Below are 19,777 nucleotides of genomic sequence, written 5' to 3' on the forward strand. Positions count from 1 at the left end.
GTTCTATAAAAGTGAGTTTTTTATCTTAAACTCTTAAATATCTTTAAGCAAAATATTGAATTTAACATTAAAATTTTACAGGAGCTTTACTTTACACTTTGAGTGGCAAAATAATAACAAACACAATTTCCCAAAAGATTCAATTGACAACATGTGTATTTATTATAAATTAAATTCATAATAAGTTAGTTCACAGTACTAAAAACTAAGTTTGTCTGTTTTAAAAATGCTCACAATGCAACAATACCCTTACAACATCGAAAAGCAAACATATCAAAGTCATATATTGTAATGCAAGTCGAAAAATGAGAGAGCTTGTAACAGTTGATTATATTCTAAAGCATATTAACACAGAGGTATAAATTTCGTATAAAAAAATAATAATATAGTAATAATCGTCATTGAGTAAGGTAATTGGAGCCATTTAAATCATAGAAATGCCATTTTAGAGCAAACATCTCCTTAAAAATAAGTGCGTCGACTAACATTCCGAATACTGTTGCACAGACTACAGGAGACAAAAATCAGTAACACCTGTAAAAGAAGACACAAAGAGTTATATGTCATTTTTAAGTTAATTAATATTTTTAAGGAACCCACCTCAACTGCAACGAGCACCCAGCCAATGATGTTGAAAATATGCAGAAGATGCACCCAGTAGTTTTCAAACTCGATGCGGCAACCTTTATGGATGAGATTATCGGGATTTTCCTGGTCATGGTCTCTGAAACACGATGCTGGCGGTAGACGTTCGTTAACAACATAATCCTGAGGACTTCCTCGACCACAGCATTGGAACTGCAAATGAATTTATTAATTGCATTATGTATTGTATTGTATTATTCCGGCTTCTTGTATTTTTCTCACCCAATTCTCATACAATGACATGGCGCCAGGACTATCGAGCTCCTGTTCCCAGGTTACTTCCAAGGAATGAGCAAACTCCGTCGCAAAATCGTTCACCTTTGTAGTAGCCACGTATAAGAATAGACCCTGAACCAGAATTATGAGGAATAAAAGTACAGCAAACTGCAAAGCAAATGTTGAATCATTAATTGAATTCCAAGTTGATGTCATCTTGCATCTACTTACGGTCACGGTGCAGCAAACATGCTCTCGCCAAGCAGCCAGATAGCCCCAGAGAACGATGATTAAAGCAGCTCCTCCAACGACTGCATAACATGCCGCAATAAACTTACTTTTGTCGGTGAGATCGTAGGATATCACCACGTATGCGCTAAAGCCAATCAAAACCAGTCCCAGCAGCTGCAAGTAAACAACAATTATCACACTCCGCAACACTAGAGAATCACTTTATCCTATTCCTACAGAACTTTCGCCTACTCTTTAATGTTTTTGACCTTACTCCATCAACCCGAGCAAGTACGCATTGGCGACCTAGAGACTAGTCTGTCTGGCGACGAGAAAGACGTCAGCAGCGAAAAATAGGCGACAATAGCAACAGTTACGATGAAGAAGAACTTGATAAACAAAAGGGGCTTTAGTTACTGTCTCAATTTGTTGTTATTTGCTCACAAAGTATTCAATGAGTATAAAAATAATAGATTATAATGGGACTCAAAATCATACGCACTGTTAATTAATGTTGACATTCATGGAGATGCGAGATTTAAATCTCTGGATTTCTTCTCTGTAGTTTGCTATAAACATAGTATTATATATTTCCCATATGTTCATTTTAATGTTTTTTTAGAATACATATAAATCTTCTTGGTCATATTTTTCTCTCAGATTCAGTGTCTATTCTTTTTTTATCGTCTCTGTTGGGTGCGTCGTTTGATTATTGTTTGCCAACCGAACAACAGCCTAATCATAAGTAAATAAGAAACGACTTGGAAAAGTAGTCATTACTTAGTTCAAGCACGTCAATCGCAGGTATGTGACCCATCTGTTTTTTGCAATCTTTCTATAAATATTCTCCTAATAAGTCTTTAATTGAAATGGACATAGACATCGCATATTTTGAGTCACGTAGTGCAAAACAATTTAATTGAACTCAATTCCCAATATTGAATACCCCACATACATATGTATATAGAATTTTTCATCTGGAAATTTTAATTTAATAACAGACACATGATAAGTGCAAGACCTATTTATCATTAATAATCACGTAAAAGCGGTGAAAGGCCTTACACCGCATGCAAGCCATATTGAGGCCTTACTAACATGTGGCTATTCTCACCATTGGCTTATAATAAAATTTTGTTAAATAAACTAACAATCGAGCAACGAAAAATAATCATATGAATTTCTAGTGCTCTCTCTTTAATTGTGCCAACCGCAGAGTTCATTGCACATGGCAACACGTTGCTCCAGAGTTTCAGAGCAATACATGTAGATAAACATATAAGAGTAACCAAGTTTCTAAGTGTTATCAGCAAAGTACTTTCGTACGTTTTAAATCCTGATATGAACTTTAAATTACTTTGATAATATCTTGAAATTATGAATGGTAGTAACTCTCTTTCATAAATAAACAAGTAACAATTCTAAGAGAAAATTGACCTTAAGTGTTTAGTGTTCAGTGTGCACCTTCAATTCCTCAACAATACCGCCAGACTAATTGAGGCTATTAACACAACTGTCATTGTAAACAAACCGAAAGAGAAGATGGGCGTCTTTAGATTAAAATTATTTGACTCACCGTACACAGTATATGCAGTGCATATGCAAACACTTTTAGTGATGATGTTGATGCCATGGTGAGCTTTATTATTCCAGCTCGATGTTAAAAATTCTTTAAATTCGTCTATTCGGTAGCAACTTCTCTTAGCTTTGAAAGCAATCAAAGAGACTTGTTTTTTTATTATGTTTCCCGCCGTTTCTTCTACGTTTTTATGTTTTGAAACTCTCTCACTTCACCTTTAGCATGAGTAATACTCTCAGCAATTTTGATGATGACATGAGATCATGAGACAACCTTATAATACAAGTTTGACCATACCAATTTTTTATTTTGAATATTCACAATATCGCGATCTATGACGACATCTTATTTATAATTAATGACGAACTTTGCCTAGCGCCCCCTCATATATGTATATATATAAATATATAATATATATGAATATATCAGAATATTTAAGAAGATCGTCAATAGTTTCTATGATGAACTAGATACATATATATGTAAATAAATTTCACGCGACGATTGTTTTATATTTGAAAGTGTCTCCGACAGCTCTCTCTCGCGACCAATAGCTTACTGAGCGAACCCAGTTATCTGTTGCGTGCATAGCCAGCCAGCCAGCCAGCCGGCATGCGAGCTTTTATAGCTTTTATAGCTTTTCGTTGGCCTGTCAGCTGTGACGTCAGCTATGCACATACCTCGTACGCACGCACAGCATTCGAGAGAGCTTACAAAGTCAGCCACTTGTTGAGTTCGTCAAGTTAACAGTTGTAACCTTTTCTGTGCTCAATGCTCCTCACGAGCAAGCTTAGAAAAAAGTCGGATTTAAAAGTGCTGATATTTTTATATTAAGAATTTATATATAAGCCATTTTACGTTATCTTATTATGGTGCCAATTATAAATTTAATAATTGCTTAAAATCGTGTTTTAAATGTTTGTAACTATATGATTACAAAAGTAGATCTTTATTGTATTAGAAATACGAACCTAATGAATACTAATGTCATTGATATATATAGAAGTATAAAAAAATTAAAACATAAATTAAAAATAAAAATATAAAGGTTGAAAGAATATCAAACTTGGATCTTGTGTATAATAGTTTTTTATCAAGTAAATTTTATTATCAAATTTAAATTTAAAAATTTCATTAATGCTTTTTAAGTGATTTAAAAAATAAACGCATGAATATAACTATATATAACTATAATTGTTTCCCATTCATAATAAAACAAGGTGATTCCTAGTAATACAACGATATGGAAATAATATAGAATTTTTTGTAGGGAGTATAAATAAATTACAGAATAATTAATGAACATAAAAATTTTAATATTTTTTGATTACAACTTAGCCAACCGATTGTATAGATTCTGGATTTGTAGTGACATCTGGTGCTGGAGTCCGCCTCACTTTAAAGAGATGATTGGTCACGATTATAAACGAAATTATAAGTGCAGCTGAAAGTTATTTAAGATTAAATACTTATCACAGGAATAAAATATACAACGCAAACTTACCTACGCCAAGACCATTGAAGATAATATTATAAAAGGTATAAAATGAATTGTAACAAATGAATGTAAGACAACTGCAACAAGTGATTAATGCTTGAAACAGAAGCCACCATTCCAAATTGATAACATTCTACAAAAAGAAAAGGCCATGAAAAATCGCACAAAACTTTCACAGCTTTGCTACTTACACGAAAATCAGTCAATACAAAAATTGGAGCTGCAACCAGGGATGGAACATATAATGTATATAAGGCATACGCTTCGAAGCAGTCCTTATCAATCGCCTCACCTTTGATATAGAAATTAAAGGTATTTTAAAATAATATGAGAGTCTCGTAGATTTACTATCCAACGAAGTCAACAAAAAGTTTCTCAAATGAGTATATTGTATGTTATATTGTGTTAAATACACAATTTGTAGAATTTGTATTTAAATTTGCTGACTCATGAAGTGATTACTCCGCTATGCTCAATAGATTTCAAAAAATTATATATAAAGATATTTTAAAATATACCTTCAGGCAACTCGTCCACATCGCAGTCATCGTAACACCGAAGCACAAATGTAAGAATTACAAAAAATAGCAAAAAATTATAAACTATGGAGATATAAAACGCAACTACGCCCGCAGTTTTCCAAAACGAACACATTTTTATTGAGTCGCGTATATGTCTATAATCCCAAACGTTTACACAATAAATGCCAAAAAAAAAGCTATTCTCCACATCAGCTGAATAAACTAAAGATCATTTAGTTAATACGAATACATTCAGTTTATAAATTAAGTAATCAGCTAGGTCTATTTATTTTATGCATCATTTTAGTAGTCTCTACTGGGTGAAGGCATGAAAAAGCAAACATTCGACGTTGGCTGCATGACAAACAAGGATTAAAGTCAGTGGAGCAGTTCAGTTGGCCCCAGACTGGGTCAAGTTCAAGAAAATTGCTGCGAAATATCAACAATTCTGGTGTTTGTGGTACATACCCCAAGTGAAACCACAACGGACTTATTACATGTCAATCGCATGGTAAACAAAATATTTACTCTATACATACTATACATACATACATAGTACATAGTATGAAACTACTGTGGCACGTTGCCATGCCATCGGCTCGAGGCACAACAAAGGCTGCACTGCGCGTACAATTTGCATGCCAATTTAATTGCAACAACTTTCAACGGCAGTGATGGCAACTTGAATCACAACCTTTTATTATAGCAAGTACAAAAGACTAAAATTATTAGGGGTATTTGGTTTTTTATTGTATATGTATATATAAATACGTTTTAAATGCTTTATTCATCCACGTTGTCTTCAATTCGAGTTTGGGTTTACATTATTAAATTGTTAAAACTTCAAGAGATTCCAATTTACAAATATATTGATGAACAGCTTTCAATGTATACATCATGTTTTTGAATCTTTATATATCTGAATATATATATATTATCTTTCATTTAGACACTTGTTTATATCATTTCGTTTTCAACAGGTAAAAATTAGCATTTACATAGTCTGCTTTTAATATCTTATACAACAAAATAAGTGTAAGTGTAACATTAAGATTGCGCTTATCAAGTTGTAAGTTTATTGTAACAGTGTCTGTCTATTGGTTTTGTTTTTAGCTTTGTACAACGACTTTGGATTCATTTAATTATCGCGTGAGTAAGTTTTAAGAGCAATAAAATACAAAAACAATAATTGAAAAGCATTTAAGCGACTTATACTAAGTATTTTTCGTTTTTCATGTTCATGTTTCTTTGCTTTTCATTTTCATTCGTTTGAAAAATTGTGTTTTATACGAATAACTTAAATGTTCATTTTTGCAACCTAATGGTTTACTTTAATTATTTTCGTTATGTGCGTTCTACGACAATACATATTATAAAAATTAATGCGAATGTTGTGTTTTGTTGTGTGTATGTGTGTGAAGTTGTGTGCGATTTTATGTGTCATGGCATTTGTTTAGTAGACACCATTGCGTCGCTTGTAATTGCGAATATTGTTGGCCAAGCAACAGGCAAAGATGAAACCAACCAGCTAAAAGAAAAAGGAATAAGTTGATTAGAATGAATTAATTTAAATGAGGAGATTCAACTCACCTCAACACCAATCAGGCCGAGACCGAAATATTTTGACTTATCAGTATCACCGGACACAAGAGAAATAAACTTGTCACGGCAACCGCCGTAGATGTTGGAAACGTTGATGCAGGAACCTTCACAACAGCTAGCGGGCAGTCCTTGGAAAGCGAATGGATAATCAATGGCACCATTGCGACCACAGCACTTGAGCTAAAACAAAAATATATCAAAGGTTTAAAAACTGTCAAGAGACTATCATTGAATAGCAGCAGTCGCTTACCGAACGCTGAATGTTGTCAAAGACACCTCCTTCACCCTTATCGCGATTCTCCCAGGCCTTATCGATAACATTGCCCATGGCTTGATCGTAGTTCTCCTTATTGGTGAACAAAAGCACAATAAGAGTCAGCTGCAGAATAAGAAGGACCAGCAAGCAGACAGCATAGCTCATAGTCATGCAAACGGATTCACGAATAGCTCCACAACATCCCAGGAATGAGATGAACAACACGATCGAGCCAAGAGTGATCAGTCCAATTGGCAGTATTGCCTGTGGGGGGAAACCGACCTGTCCATTCACCTCGATGGTGCCAATGGTCTTCAGGATCAATACGCCATAGACAACACCTAATATGCCAACAATCTGGAACAATCAAAAAAGTTTATTAAAGTATATTCTTTTGTTATTCTTATTACTACATTATTTATCTTTTTGACTTGACTTTTTCAGGTATTTGCAATCGCTTTAATAACATATATATTTTCGCTTAAAAATTATATGGTTTTATCAGTAAATTAATTCATTTAAGTATTTGTCGCCATATTAATCTTATTTATCAGCACCTAGTGGTTTTATGTAAAATACCACACACGATTTGAATTGTATTAGTCCAACAATGAAGCAGTAGAATATGAATCATGATCAAGAGTTCTTTGAGAACAACTGGCAATGTTTGCCACCACAATGACCGCTTTTGTAAATGGATACATAATAAATGCAATAAATGGCACTCACTCACATTAACAATTGCAATGCTTGTGTTAATTTTGTTTAATTAAAAGACTGGCCTGGGCATTCATATGGCAAAGATAAATTATTACAAGCCTTAATTAGTGCTGAGCCCTCGTGGACTGACCTCAGGGATGATAACATAGCATAACAAGCAGAAGGTAGTCGTGGCAAATGACTATTAAGATTCAAAGTAACGCAAAGCTTACGTAATGCAACTAACACTTTATGCTTTAATTCGCGTTATTTTAGTGTTAATTTAATTTCTTTTGCACGCACAGTAGTTCTATTTACCATAGACTAAACCAAACAACATAATCATCAACATACACATTATGAAGAACATTTAGATAAGACTTGATAACCTTAGAAACTAAAGCCCGGAAATCTGACGACCGACAAAAAGCCGAGACGCTTAAAGTTCAAGGTGCCAAGTAATGTACGTCAAATTTATGCCAATTGCGAAATTTTGTAATATTATTGTTGTTATTGCACACAAAGAAGAGAGCAACAAATGCATGCTATTCTGTCGCAATGGGAATAAATGCTCGCCAATTAATTGAATTTACTTGATTTAATTGTGTCTACATCTGCATGAACATAAATACATACGTATACACATTGTATTCATGTGAATCTGTTGCTTTAGCATTGAGTGGGCTGCTGCTTCATTTCACTCATTAAGCACACACAGTGTCTGAAATTCTTATATGGCATTATTTGTGGGCGGTCTAAAATTAAATATTGTACATTGTATTGAATTGAAGCGAACGTCGAAAGCTAAGAACATTTAAGTTGTCCAAATCTCTGGCATAATTGACCCAAATAAGCTGCGACTACGAGTTTACTCTGGCCGCACACAAAGACAGCGTATTCGCCTATTCCGTCTGCTAATTGCTCCACTTTCACAAAAACAAAAGCATTTCCTAATGAAAGGCATCACGTGCAAACAACTCGAATGATTAAAGTCTGTCTCGGTTTACTATATATAAATTCCCTGCTTTTTTTTGAGTACTAGTCGACAGATTATATCTACATCATATTCCACAAGTAACTGGCACGCTCGTCTGACGTCATCACAACTGCATTGGAAAGTTGGTTGAATAAAAATTGCTGAATAAAACCATACAGAATCCATGAACAAACAACCCTCATCATAAGCAGCATTTGCAATGAAATAAATACGCATAATGTGAATGGAAGAGAGTCAATGAAACCGCACCCAAAAAAAGAAATAAAAGCAAACCGCGATCTCTTATATCTCGCAGTTATCGCAGCAACAAGAGAACACACAACAAGTGACGACAACGAGATACGAGATACGAGATACGAGAAAATAAAACACATGCTTGTGCAACAGGACGTATGCGTGCTACGAGCGAGCAACATGTGACATTTTGATTGAAATCGTATCGCAATTTATAAAATACGTACACGAAACATTTATTTATAGAGACACACTAGGGTCCACTTAATTATAGAAGGGCCACTGAAGTTTCCAAGTAACTTTTTAAACTGGTTTCTCAATAAAATTATAGTTCTTGAAATCCCTTTGACCTTTACTTTGGTTGTAATTTATATCGACAGTTCTGAATTCTTTGTAATTTGATACAAATCTAAACATTATATTGAACTGAAATTCAACAGTTGTGATGAATAAATAAATACTACTTAATTATATAAACAAAATATGGCCACATACGTAAAATCGAGTTTCAACATTGCCGACAGCCAAAAACTTGTATTCAAACTGGCGAAAATGCTGAGATCATTAGGCTGATCGTGTTTCCAACAAGTCATATGGGATCAATAACGTAATTTCTGATGTGTTTTACATTTCGTGACAACAAAATAAAACAACAACAACAACAACAAAACTCCTGAGGGTTATTAAAATAGTTTTAGTTTAATTTCCCCAGCGTGTTAAACACAGCTAATGAAATTATTTATAACTCAATTACGAACACACATCAGAAATATACAACTGAAACTTGCATATATAAGTTGTGCATTGGGTTACAACAATAAATGGAGCAAAACTCAATTAACGTCAATTGTTCCGATCATTTGAAAGAGCATTAACTTTACTGCATGTGGAATAAAGGTTAAACACCCTGCTCTGTGTGAAGAATATTGACTCATGTCAGTTAATGCATCAGAAGTTAAAATCAATTCGCAGAAATTGTTAATAAAATGTTAAAAATGTTAATTAAAAATTAACTGTCTTTCTATGGAGTTGTGGACGCAAATCAAGGTTGATATTACGTCTCAGATAATAAACTTGCTGAACAATATTCAGAATTCGTATTGTTAAATTGAAATTAATGAATACGCCTAACACGTTAATCATCACTTAACCAGTTTGTACTTGTATCTACCTACATACTATATAGATATATCTGTATGTATCTAAAGCAATTTTAAGCACTGGCAATGGGAACAAAAATACTTTGAAACTCAAGTTCTAACTGGCGGTCGACACTCCACACACAGAGACGTGTTTGAAATACAAAACAAACATACTCGAACCCTCAAATGAATCTGGGTACAACACACATGACTCCCTGTCTGGCTTGTACTCAAGGGTAGAGAAGTATGAGTGAGTGAGTGTATCCATACAAGTATTACCGTAGTTTCCCTTTTGTATTTAACCAACCGAATTGCACAATGTATTTTTTTTTTTTTTTTGCTGCTTTCTCGACCGTTGCGATGTGTTTCGTCGTTGTATCTTGGGTATACAGATTCTCTTATCGCATGCGTTACAGTAAAACTGTTTATCAAGTTAAACACACAAAACTTAAATATCTGCGACATTCTCAATTTAAGTGAAAACATGATAAACACAGCTTAACATATCAATCAGTTAAAAAGAAATTTGCACTTGGAAACATACTATATACAATTTATTGCAAGAGTATTAAAAGTTCGACAATGTGTCTAAAGTGGTTTTTCCTGTTTGTTTTTTGTGTATACATTTTTTTTTTTCATTTTTGTTTTGTACTCTTTTTTGTCTGGCCGAGTGACGCTCAAAGGCGGCTTATTGTTGTGGCCTGCAATTTGTTGCTTTAGCTGAAACAGAAGAATGCTATATACTCCATTCGCATTTTGCGTCCGATTCAGCTACAAATTGTATCTACACCTGAGCCGGGAGAACGAACACGTGTGCGTTAGCTATGTAAATAATCTGTAGTAGTTACTCCACCAGTTGCTATGACCAAAGCAACAAGTTGGCTTTTTTCGCCGACGATTGTGTTTTTTATGTCGTTCGCATTTTGTATTTACTTTGTTGTTTTGCTGTTTATTTGTCGCTATTTTTTTAATGTTTTCTGTTGCGCTTGACGATTCCCAAGGCGTGAATTTGCAAAAGTTGATAAAATATATATGTACAGTTAAAAATACATATATATACAATATGCATATTCCAAACGAATATTGTTTTCATTTATATATTTTTCTTCATTTTTGGTCGCCTATATCTTGAAGGTGCGCTTTTTTTTATTGCTCGTATGCATAAATATTTGCTTTAATTAATATTTCAAATGCGTTGTGGACGCGTCGCCATTTTGTTTAAGGTCTCGAGCAGGTCGGCAACAAGGTTGTCGTTGTTATACCTGACTTAGTTTTCAGCTGTGCTTGCTGTGTTGAGTCATGCATCTGTTGATCAAAAACTAGCACGTCAATTGTCAATTATATTACTTGTAAGTGTGCATACATATCAATGTAGTAGTCCCCGTTTCTATACAATTCTTCGTCATTTTATCAATCGGAGGTGCACATTTCTGGGAAACTGATTCACTCTTTGCCAAAATGACATCACGCATCCCCAACATCTTGAATTCTGTTTTGTGTGAGTGAGTGAGAGAGAGAGAGAGAGCGAAAGTATTATATTCTTATGCTGTGTAAACAAATCTCTAGCTTGAGCATCTATTGGTAGCTACAGCAACAAGAAACAAACAAACCATTGGAATAACAGCTCATAAACATTGAAATTGATTAAGCCGCCTCATGACACCATCTATTATACTCTCTTAATGTGCACAGCAGCTCAGTCGCAGATAAAACCGCACACACACACACATACGCATTAGTATACATGTATAAGTTTGCGTATCTCTGTCGGCGGTTTGGCTTGGAAGCTGACTACACGCACACTTATTATATTACTACATACTCTCGATGATGTCATCGGAGAGGACGGAAAACAAGTTGTGATTTTTTAGGTGAACACTTTGCTAAAGCGAAACTGATCCGACCTGATGCGATTTTTATTTTGAAATGCATGCCTCTCAATTCTATGAATGGCATAATAAATTGCATGCTTGCAAAGCATTAATATCTGCTAAATTTCTGCAGAATTTTATAATTTACTATACATGTTTCTTTTTGTTTTGTCTTGAAATCTTGAATTCACTTACCGACACGATCGTATTGAATATAAAGAGTATATATTTAACCATAGACGTTCCACAATCCATATTGCTGAAGTTTCAGTTTCCTGTAAATGCATAAAAGGTAAATGATATAATAAAAAGAGATATCATTTTTAAGTTTTGCAATCAAACAAGTTCGAATTACGCAAAATAGGTGAATTAATTGATCATCAATCGACCATCGATTAGTCGAAACAGTTTCAAGTTAGTTTATATAACTCTCCACGACCGTTGCATGTGTTGAACTTGTTTTATACGGATTGCGTTAATTAATTTTATGCGGCTAGAGTGTATTTACTATGGAAACCTGACTTTGACGATCCCTAAGCTAAATACGCCCATCATAAAAATATTTCAAAATGATTTATCTTAGAAACCTTATTATTTCTTTTCAATCTTTTATATGAATAATGTTTTTTTTTGTGACTTATTTCCTTCTTAGTCACAGGTGATATTCGTAACACTGAATATAGCATGAATAATAATGGATATAAAAAACTCGTTAACAGGTTTATGTTTTATCTTTTTGAACTCATGATGCGGTAATTTAATTTTTTAAACGTATAAATGTCCGCTTGTTTAATTTTTTTTTTTTGTGTATAAAACAATTTGCATCTGTTCGCATTATTCACGCATTGACGCCGTAAAAACATCGCCGGATTTCATCTGGGTCGCCACAGCGACCGTGGACAAAACAAGAAATGTTTACATAGAAAGCTAGCAGCAACAACGCAACAATGTTTTGTTATGCATCTATTATGTATAATATTGATGGGAAAAAGGAAAAGTTCACTGCACTTATTCAAAGTCAACAACACCAACATCACATAGTCATTTCATTCTTATAGAAATTTCGTGTTCCTTGTTTCTTTCTCTTTATTCACACAGAAGCATACGGTTCGAAGTGCGTCGTATGTTTTGCATCTCTCCTTTATTGTGCTTTTACACTTTCCGTTTTCAACCACTTTTACTCATGCGTCTTTCTTCAGACAGCTGCCTTCTCAGCAGCTGCATTCTATTTGAGCATCCTCAGGTAGTCGACAAATAAACGAGAGAAATCACATACATGTGCATATGTGTGAAGCGTATTGTTTTAACTTATTCAGTTTGCTGCACTTTGCCACCTATTACTGCAATTACCTTTTCTGATTTGTTCAAGGTTTCTTTAACACACGCGACACGTCCACCTCGACGAGAAACTGTTTTTAAATTGAAAAGGAACGCAAAAAGTATCAGACGTCAAACGGATACACAGTGTGACCAAACTTGGAAGTCATAGCAATACCAGCAGTATTTTGCTGCTAGACCGTTAAAATATACCAACATGCCCAAATAAATATACCAAGCAACAGAGTTTCCTTTCCATAGATACATATGTATATCCATTTTTCGGAGTGGGGCTACACTATAAAACACTTCCGAAAAATAAACAAAATATTTTCAATTTGAAAATTACCGTTAAATTTGAAAATAATTAACCGCTTAATTTTGTTTTACATCGCTTTTTAATCTATTAGTCACAAGCACATTAAATCCTATAAAGTGGTTAACTATACCAACTGAATAAATTACTTATATGTATGTAATAAACCGTGATGTAATTATCGTTTTGCAACCTCGATAAGCTAAGTTTATTTATAGAAATACAGTTTCAATAATTATTACATTTGCAAATAAGTAAATATAAGTAGAAGTATGTTAATCATTACATGTGACAACAAAAAATATAAGGAGATACATTACAAATTTTCATTCAAGACATAATTTTTGACGTCTTAATCATTATTAAATTATTTTTAATAATTTTGACGTCTTAGGTTGTTGCGCGTTTGGTTGGCCAGGCAGCAGGCAAAAATGAAGGCGGTCAGCTAAAATAAGAAACTTAATTATTACGCTACTGCAAATATTAATTTGTCTATATACTGTACCTCAACTGCAAGCACACCCAAGCCAGCATACTTAATTATGTTCACATTTGTGTCCCACAAGGAATCAACAGCCGACTTGCAACCGGGTCTAAGCATAACGGAAGTGAAACTGCAAGATCCATTCGAAGGTGAATCACAACACGAAGCTGGATAAGAAGTACCGTAATCGGCAAATCCGTGCAGTCCACAGCATTTCAGCTATTAGAAATTTAAACTTATTTAGTAAAATTGCATTTGATATTATTAAACAGAACTAACCGATTTTTGCAGAGTATCCATTAAGAGTTTATCGGTATTGCGTTGGTCCCAAATTTTTTGCACCACTGTGTCTAGTGACTGTCGGATTTGGACGTGATTGATCCAAATGTAGATGATGAGAGCTATTTGACACAAGAGCAAGCCCAGCATCACGATTGAGTACTATAAAAAAATTAATAATAGATCTTTAAAATTTAACATTTGTTAATATAAAATGAAATTTACAGTTGTAAGTCCGCAAGAATTCTCGCGAATCGCTCCACAGCATCCAAGGAATGAGACCAAGAAAATGATACATCCTAGGATCAATATTACAATAGCCACACTATTTGCAGTAAAGGTCTCGTCAACACTCGAAAAGTTCTTGATTTCTGCGACCATAAGGGAGCCAAATACAATAAGTAAAATGCCGCATATCTGAAAAAGGTTCGATTTTAATGAATTATTAAAAATATGTTACAGTAAGAAAGTATTTAATGATTAACAACTTTATCTTGCTAAAAAATTACACCACATATATTATATATACTATTGTTACTATTATTTCAATTATATTATATTATCGATTTATGAAAACAATTTCCAAGAAAACAGTATTTAAAGAAAACAGCGTTAACATGCAATAAGGGTACTCAATATAGAAGAAATGCAATCTACTTTTAAGCGGCCCAGTCATCAATTCATGCAATGCAATGGTATTACTCATCATAAGCCAATCATTTGGTCTTGCAAAACATTCTACTCGACCACATTTCATTAGCTGTAATTACATTGAACATTGACATGTAAACGAATACGTGAAAATCACGACATTCCCTAGCCGTTATGAAGAAGCTTTTTCAGTCATCATTAGATAAGATAAACTGCGAACCACTTTCCAAAACTTATAGATATGTATGCCGTATATATACATATATAAAATGATATATACGTACAATTTAAAAACCCTTACTCGATATACACCCATACACACATATATTTGTGAATTCATACATGAACACATGTTTGTGTCGACGATCTCGAGTATACTTAATTTTTCCTCGAGATAAGATTCACACATGCACTCAGTATATGAACAATACATTTATACGGAGTCTTTTTATTTGCAAAAAAATATCAGACCGGTACATATTATTTAATGGTACACAATAACAAATATTTCGGAACTTACCACAAATAATATATTAAATATGAAGAGCACATATTTAACAAAGACTCCGCCGCAATCCATATTGGATATATATATTCTTTCTCGAAACGAAAGCGGTTATTATAATTACAACTGAATAGTTTCAGTGTCAAACTCGAACTGATTTTCTTTTTCGAATGAATACAACTGTTTTGTACGATTCGTTGAGTGGGCCTCTTATCGCACTGACTGTAGTTAACTTTTCGACATCGAAAATGAGCTCCAGTAAATGTAGTATACTTTTTGGCAGCGAATAAAATATGAAAGCTTGCAAAGGTAATCGAAGGGGAATCCCATACTCAAGACTTTCTATAACGCAGCCATAGCAACAGCAAAGTTATTAACTTAATACAACAAAGAAAATAAAAAAGCTGCAGTCCATCTATGATTATAATATGGCCTTCACCTACTTAAAGTATTGGCCGGTTAATAAACGGTGTACATTTGATGGGTTGCCAGATAACATCCTCACCTATTAATTGTTAATTAAAAGAAAACAATTATTGAGTCTAGGTAATAATATTTATTAAATAACTCAATTAATCAATGCAATATATAGTTCAACAGCTTTAGCTACTCCACATCATCTAAGCCGAAACTTGTCTGCCTGAATTTGATTTGCGCATTGAATGGGTCAAAGCAGCAGCAAGCAAGAAGACGATAAACTCATATAAACAGATGCCTAGGCCCGACCAACGAATGAGATCTGTGTTTTTGACCCAGAAGTTCTCAAACTTAGCATTGCATCCCTCAAGATTCTCATAGATTGCTGGAGAGCAGGCCTGAGTGCGGTTGGTGTAGCCACAGCAAGTGCCAGGCACCGTCTGGTTTCTGGTGTTATAGTCCAAGTAGTTGGTGTCACCGCAGCAATTGAATGTCAGCTCAATTGCGCCCATTGGGTAATCGTTAGCCGCATCGTTCTCCGCCCAAATTGTGTTCACCAGATCACGCATATCGTTCAGGAAGCCCTGACGGTTGACAGCCACCCAGCAGGTGAGCACCAATTGCAGCAAAAAGAGTATAAACATCAGCGTAGCATACTGAAATGTAAATCCAAATTTGTTATGTCCTATTTAATTAATGTTTGAGAGTTATAACTCACCGTGCCGGTCAAGCAGGCACTCTGACGCCAAGTGCCACAGCAGCCGAAGAAGGAAACGATGAAGATGAGCACGCCCAAAACAGTTATGCATATGGGAATCGCATTGGTCTCAATCAGTTCTTCGATGCCATAGAACTGATTGATGTGCGAGAGCATAATTGACCCCAGCACAATCAACAGAATGCCGACGATCTTTAAAACGAAATAATAATAATGGTGTCATTAATATAACAATTTATATTTATTTATATATTATTACAAATGTTATTTATATTTATTAACATATGTTATAAACAAAGTGATGACCTAAAAAAAACATAGCAAATTAATCAAGGCTAATAGCTCTGGAGTTTTCTTCCTTATCATTGTAACACAACAGACATTAATAATACATCATGTACCCGCATATCTAAACATTTATCGCCGCACACATTTATCATATCATATCACAGCTCCGTTACAAACATGTATTTCCCCAATGACTCAGGTACATTCGTGTCTCTTTAGACCAGCGATAAGAACAATGGACGCAATGTGTTTCTCTATTGTATAATGACAATCAATAATCCTCTAAGCTCTGGCGCATGCGACATTAATAGACGATTTATACTATATTGGTAAATATGAACTGCGAAATATATGCAAATTTTTTTAGTCGCCGGAACTCATCAATATATGTAGATAGTAGAAGTTTAAGTTTGCTAGACAGTTAAAAAAGTACAATTTTAAAATTGTTTCTTTATTTTGTAATTGTTCTCATATTTACGAAAAAGGATTTTCTCCAATCCCAAGCCTAAAATTAGTGTCCAAAATATTTTACACAAATTTATCAAAATTCTATTATAGAGTTGGACTAATAAAATTCTCTTTATATTAAGGGCATTCGTAATGATTTCATGATAAATTTCATTGAATTTCTAAGATTTTCCGCACATTTTTCAAATATTTCACAATTAACCAGTTCATTTGTTCATAAGCTTCCGCTTTAGTAAAATAGAAACTGCATTATCAACAACTAAAACCAATATATAGAATACTCCTTTTTTGCATGATATCCATTTGAATAGTAATTCCATAAATCCTTTTTGAATGCAACTCACCAAAAACACTATATTAATTAGATATAGTAGAAAATTTAAGGTTGCAGCTAGGCAATTCATTTTGTTGCTGTTTTTTGTATCCTTTGGGTTAAATAAATCAATTTAAAACACAGTTTCCAAATTTTGTTTTATGATTTTATCGCGCTTTGTTAACGCGTCGTTTACTGCAGTTCGATTAGACTGGGCATTGTTTAGAGCTACCGTTCTTAAATGAAATGAGACATACTCATATCTAGATATTCGGATTTGGGTATCTTATCAAAAAGTCCCATTTGTGTTGATAACGTACACACACCAAAGCATTGGGCTAGGCCTTTGTGAATAACAAAACAAAAAATTTTTGGGTTCATGAGTGGGCGGAATAGATAGCTTCATTGATAGTGTCTGATTCATCCAGTCGCACCGAAAACCGATTTCTGCCCGTATCAGCTCCAAAATAAAACAACACAATTGATAATGAGTTTCTGGGAAACTTTGCTCAACGCTGTACTCAAAATTATCGCAGTAGTGCCTAATACTATTAGCCAAGAACTATCCCACTACTAAAAAAATACAAAAATACTATATTGCGATAAGATAGCCAACCAACCAGCTTTGCGATAGATCATTAAAATGACAGCACACTTTATACAGTTACTTTATAAGTATTAAAACTATTTGTTTATTGATTCTCTATGGCTTTGATGAACATTTTCTTTGGTGATCTGTGAATGATGAAAAGCGTCTTGTTAGCTTAACGCTGCTTCCTCATGGCGCTGGCCAAGCAGCAGGCAATGATAAAGATGGCCAACTCGAAGAGCGCAATGATCAGACTGCTCCAGCGAATGAGATCCGTGTTGGAGGACCAGAAATCATTGAATTTCGAAATGCATGGTGGACGTGTCGTATAGATAGCTGCTTCACAGGTACGAGAGCGATCGGCGTAGCCACAGCAAGAGGCGGGAACAGACGTTCCCCAGTCCGTGTAGCTATCCTTGCCACAGCATTGGAACTATAGTGGAAATCTAATGTTAGCATCGATGCAGAAATAATTTTTAATTCATCACTTACGGATAGTTGCAGGGCATCCATGGGATATCCATTGGCGGAATCGTTTTCCGACCAAGCCTTATCAACCAGATCATTCATTGTGTTCAAGAAGTTCTCATTCTCCACAAAGATCCAGATGGACAGAGCCAATTGCAGAGCGAAGAGAATGAACATACAAACGGCATACTACAAGAGTCAAAATATGTGATTTAGATATATCCTTATATCCAGAGCACTTGTCGATTCTCTACTTACAATTGTCGTGCAACAGGCATTCTCGCGAATGGTGCCACAGCAGCCGAAGAAGGAGACTAGGAAAATGACGCAGCCAATGACAATGATGGAAATGGGAATCGTCTGAGCATTGACCGAATCACTGAACGATCCAAAGGTGCCAATGCTGGACACCATGATGGAACCGACCACAATCATCAGTATGCCACCGGCCTGTAAATTGTTAAATTTTACAATTTAATTACAATCAATCCATTTATTGTGCAATCCAATTCAATTAGCTGCGGATAGTCCAGGTGCGAATACTTACGACAAAGATTATATTGAGGATGTACAGAAGGTACTTGAACATTGCGGATAGGCAATTCATTTTGATAAATTCGTTAATTCGTCAACTCGTTGATTCGATTTAATTTTAAGTCCGTTCGTTTCGACTGCTCGAGTCTAAGTAAAATACTTGTGCTCAGATCTAGCCATTAATAATGAAATTTTTGCGCCACAAAATTTCTGATAAGTTTATCAGGCCACATAACAACAATTTGCGGCCAATACGGCTGGGATCCATATGTGAATAACGTGCCAACTATGTACTACTCTGGCCTTATCAATGGACCTTATCGGATTGTACCCAGATAGAGAGCGTAGCAATTCGACTCTTGGAGTATATACTCCAACCTGCCATATAGTAGAACCGTCATATGTTTATTGTCACAGTCATTTGTTTGTGCACACATTTTAGGGGTACTTGCACCCATATAGCAGATAGCATCTCTGACTCATGGACACTCTGTATCAGCATTTATCTTAGAAGTAGACAACCTTGTCATTGGGGGGCCATTGTCTATATTGACACTTAGGTTGATTCATTCGAATTTTACGCTTCCGTTAATTGATATTCCAAGTACATTTCTTCCAGCTTTTTCTCGCGGTCAATTATCGCCCAATAATCGAGTTATCGTGCACTACATCAACCGGCTTTCCGATGGCCAAGCCTAGTGCATGACTCAAATTTCGATTGCCAAGTACAATAATGCTGGAAATGACAAAAAACCAACACGATGGGAGTCCCCAACCCAATCTACTAGATTTATAAATAAGTAGACAAATTATTCCCAATGGCGAAATAGCCTGTCAATGGTCACTAATATATTGATTTAACTACTCGAGTGGCAGCTTGTCGAAGCTGATACTAGATGCGACTGATACTAAAGGGATTATCATGTTATGGTAAAAAAA

At 34.8% G+C, this 19,777-nt stretch overlaps 6 protein-coding genes across 6 annotated transcripts in view; 1 reads left to right on the forward strand and 5 right to left on the reverse strand.

Moving 5' to 3' along the window:
• Positions 1-143: 143 nt before the first annotated feature.
• Positions 144-3,206, reverse strand: LOC133844136 (protein late bloomer). The gene is made up of 5 exons (XM_062277988.1): positions 2,669-3,206; positions 1,093-1,266; positions 868-1,029; positions 601-798; positions 144-534 (listed from the first exon to the last, which is right to left on the reverse strand). Exons 1-5 carry the CDS (start codon positions 2,723-2,725, stop codon positions 463-465), a joined length of 663 nt encoding a protein of 220 aa, XP_062133972.1. The 5' UTR covers positions 2,726-3,206; the 3' UTR covers positions 144-462.
• The window catches only part of LOC133844128 (proteasome inhibitor PI31 subunit), a 90,934-nt gene continuing 73,278 nt past the window's right edge, over positions 2,122-19,777 (forward strand). The window contains exon 1 of the mRNA XM_062277980.1: positions 2,122-2,134. The gene's annotated coding sequence lies outside the window, so the exon portion shown is untranslated. The remainder of the gene's footprint in view (positions 2,135-19,777) is intronic.
• LOC133844138 (uncharacterized) lies at positions 3,895-5,359 on the reverse strand. The gene is made up of 4 exons (XM_062277991.1): positions 4,688-5,359; positions 4,361-4,461; positions 4,176-4,302; positions 3,895-4,115 (listed from the first exon to the last, which is right to left on the reverse strand). The coding sequence occupies exons 1-4, from the start codon at positions 4,821-4,823 to the stop codon at positions 4,006-4,008; spliced, it is 474 nt and encodes a 157-aa protein (XP_062133975.1). The 5' UTR covers positions 4,824-5,359; the 3' UTR covers positions 3,895-4,005.
• On the reverse strand, positions 5,656-18,994 carry LOC133846089 (uncharacterized). The gene is made up of 13 exons (XM_062280837.1): positions 18,852-18,994; positions 18,563-18,754; positions 18,329-18,493; positions 18,015-18,269; positions 16,179-16,370; positions 15,796-16,116; positions 14,113-14,304; positions 13,888-14,049; positions 13,630-13,827; positions 11,687-11,758; positions 6,543-6,905; positions 6,281-6,472; positions 5,656-6,218 (listed from the first exon to the last, which is right to left on the reverse strand). Exons 1-13 carry the CDS (start codon positions 18,909-18,911, stop codon positions 6,144-6,146), a joined length of 2,439 nt encoding a protein of 812 aa, XP_062136821.1. The 5' UTR covers positions 18,912-18,994; the 3' UTR covers positions 5,656-6,143.
• Positions 13,303-15,215, reverse strand: LOC133844132 (23 kDa integral membrane protein-like). The gene is made up of 5 exons (XM_062277985.1): positions 15,059-15,215; positions 14,113-14,304; positions 13,888-14,049; positions 13,630-13,827; positions 13,303-13,569 (listed from the first exon to the last, which is right to left on the reverse strand). Exons 1-5 carry the CDS (start codon positions 15,116-15,118, stop codon positions 13,498-13,500), a joined length of 684 nt encoding a protein of 227 aa, XP_062133969.1. The 5' UTR covers positions 15,119-15,215; the 3' UTR covers positions 13,303-13,497.
• LOC133844131 (23 kDa integral membrane protein) lies at positions 15,585-17,462 on the reverse strand. The gene is made up of 3 exons (XM_062277983.1): positions 17,279-17,462; positions 16,179-16,370; positions 15,585-16,116 (listed from the first exon to the last, which is right to left on the reverse strand). Exons 1-3 carry the CDS (start codon positions 17,336-17,338, stop codon positions 15,664-15,666), a joined length of 705 nt encoding a protein of 234 aa, XP_062133967.1. The 5' UTR covers positions 17,339-17,462; the 3' UTR covers positions 15,585-15,663.

The sequence above is a fragment of the Drosophila sulfurigaster genome, chromosome 3 (genome assembly GCF_023558435.1).
Source record: "Drosophila sulfurigaster albostrigata strain 15112-1811.04 chromosome 3, ASM2355843v2, whole genome shotgun sequence".
NCBI classification, from domain to species: Eukaryota; Metazoa; Arthropoda; class Insecta; order Diptera; family Drosophilidae; genus Drosophila; species Drosophila sulfurigaster.

Bases quoted from the DNA above. Each gene is read 5' to 3' on its own strand.
- LOC133844136 (XM_062277988.1), bottom strand. From the start codon at position 2,725: ATGGCATCAACATCATCACTAAAAGTGTTTGCATATGCACTGCATATA. The intron at 799-867 runs GTGAGAAAAATA...ATTCATTTGCAG, and splicing joins TGTCATTGTATGAGAATTGG to TTCCAATGCTGTGGTCGAGG. The intron at 535-600 runs GTGGGTTCCTTA...CTTCTTTTACAG, and splicing joins GGGTGCTCGTTGCAGTTGAG to GTGTTACTGATTTTTGTCTC.
- LOC133844138 (XM_062277991.1), bottom strand. From the start codon at position 4,823: ATGTGTTCGTTTTGGAAAACTGCGGGCGTAGTTGCGTTTTATATCTCC. The intron at 4,462-4,687 runs GTATATTTTAAA...TCTATATCAAAG, and splicing joins TGTGGACGAGTTGCCTGAAG to GTGAGGCGATTGATAAGGAC. The intron at 4,116-4,175 runs GTAAGTTTGCGT...AATAACTTTCAG, and splicing joins CTTCAATGGTCTTGGCGTAG to CTGCACTTATAATTTCGTTT.
- LOC133844132 (XM_062277985.1), bottom strand. From the start codon at position 15,118: ATGGATTGCGGCGGAGTCTTTGTTAAATATGTGCTCTTCATATTTAAT. The intron at 13,828-13,887 runs GTTAGTTCTGTT...AATTTCTAATAG, and splicing joins TGGATACTCTGCAAAAATCG to CTGAAATGCTGTGGACTGCA. The intron at 13,570-13,629 runs GTACAGTATATA...TTCTTATTTTAG, and splicing joins TGGGTGTGCTTGCAGTTGAG to CTGACCGCCTTCATTTTTGC.
- LOC133844131 (XM_062277983.1), bottom strand. From the start codon at position 17,338: ATGAATTGCCTAGCTGCAACCTTAAATTTTCTACTATATCTAATTAAT. The intron at 16,371-17,278 runs GTGAGTTGCATT...TTCGTTTTAAAG, and splicing joins TAATTAATATAGTGTTTTTG to ATCGTCGGCATTCTGTTGAT. The intron at 16,117-16,178 runs GTGAGTTATAAC...TTTACATTTCAG, and splicing joins GTGCCTGCTTGACCGGCACG to TATGCTACGCTGATGTTTAT.
- LOC133846089 (XM_062280837.1), bottom strand. From the start codon at position 18,911: ATGAATTGCCTATCCGCAATGTTCAAGTACCTTCTGTACATCCTCAAT. The intron at 16,117-16,178 runs GTGAGTTATAAC...TTTACATTTCAG, and splicing joins GTGCCTGCTTGACCGGCACG to TATGCTACGCTGATGTTTAT. The intron at 6,906-11,686 runs GTAAGTGAATTC...TGATTGTTCCAG, and splicing joins TATTCAATACGATCGTGTCG to ATTGTTGGCATATTAGGTGT.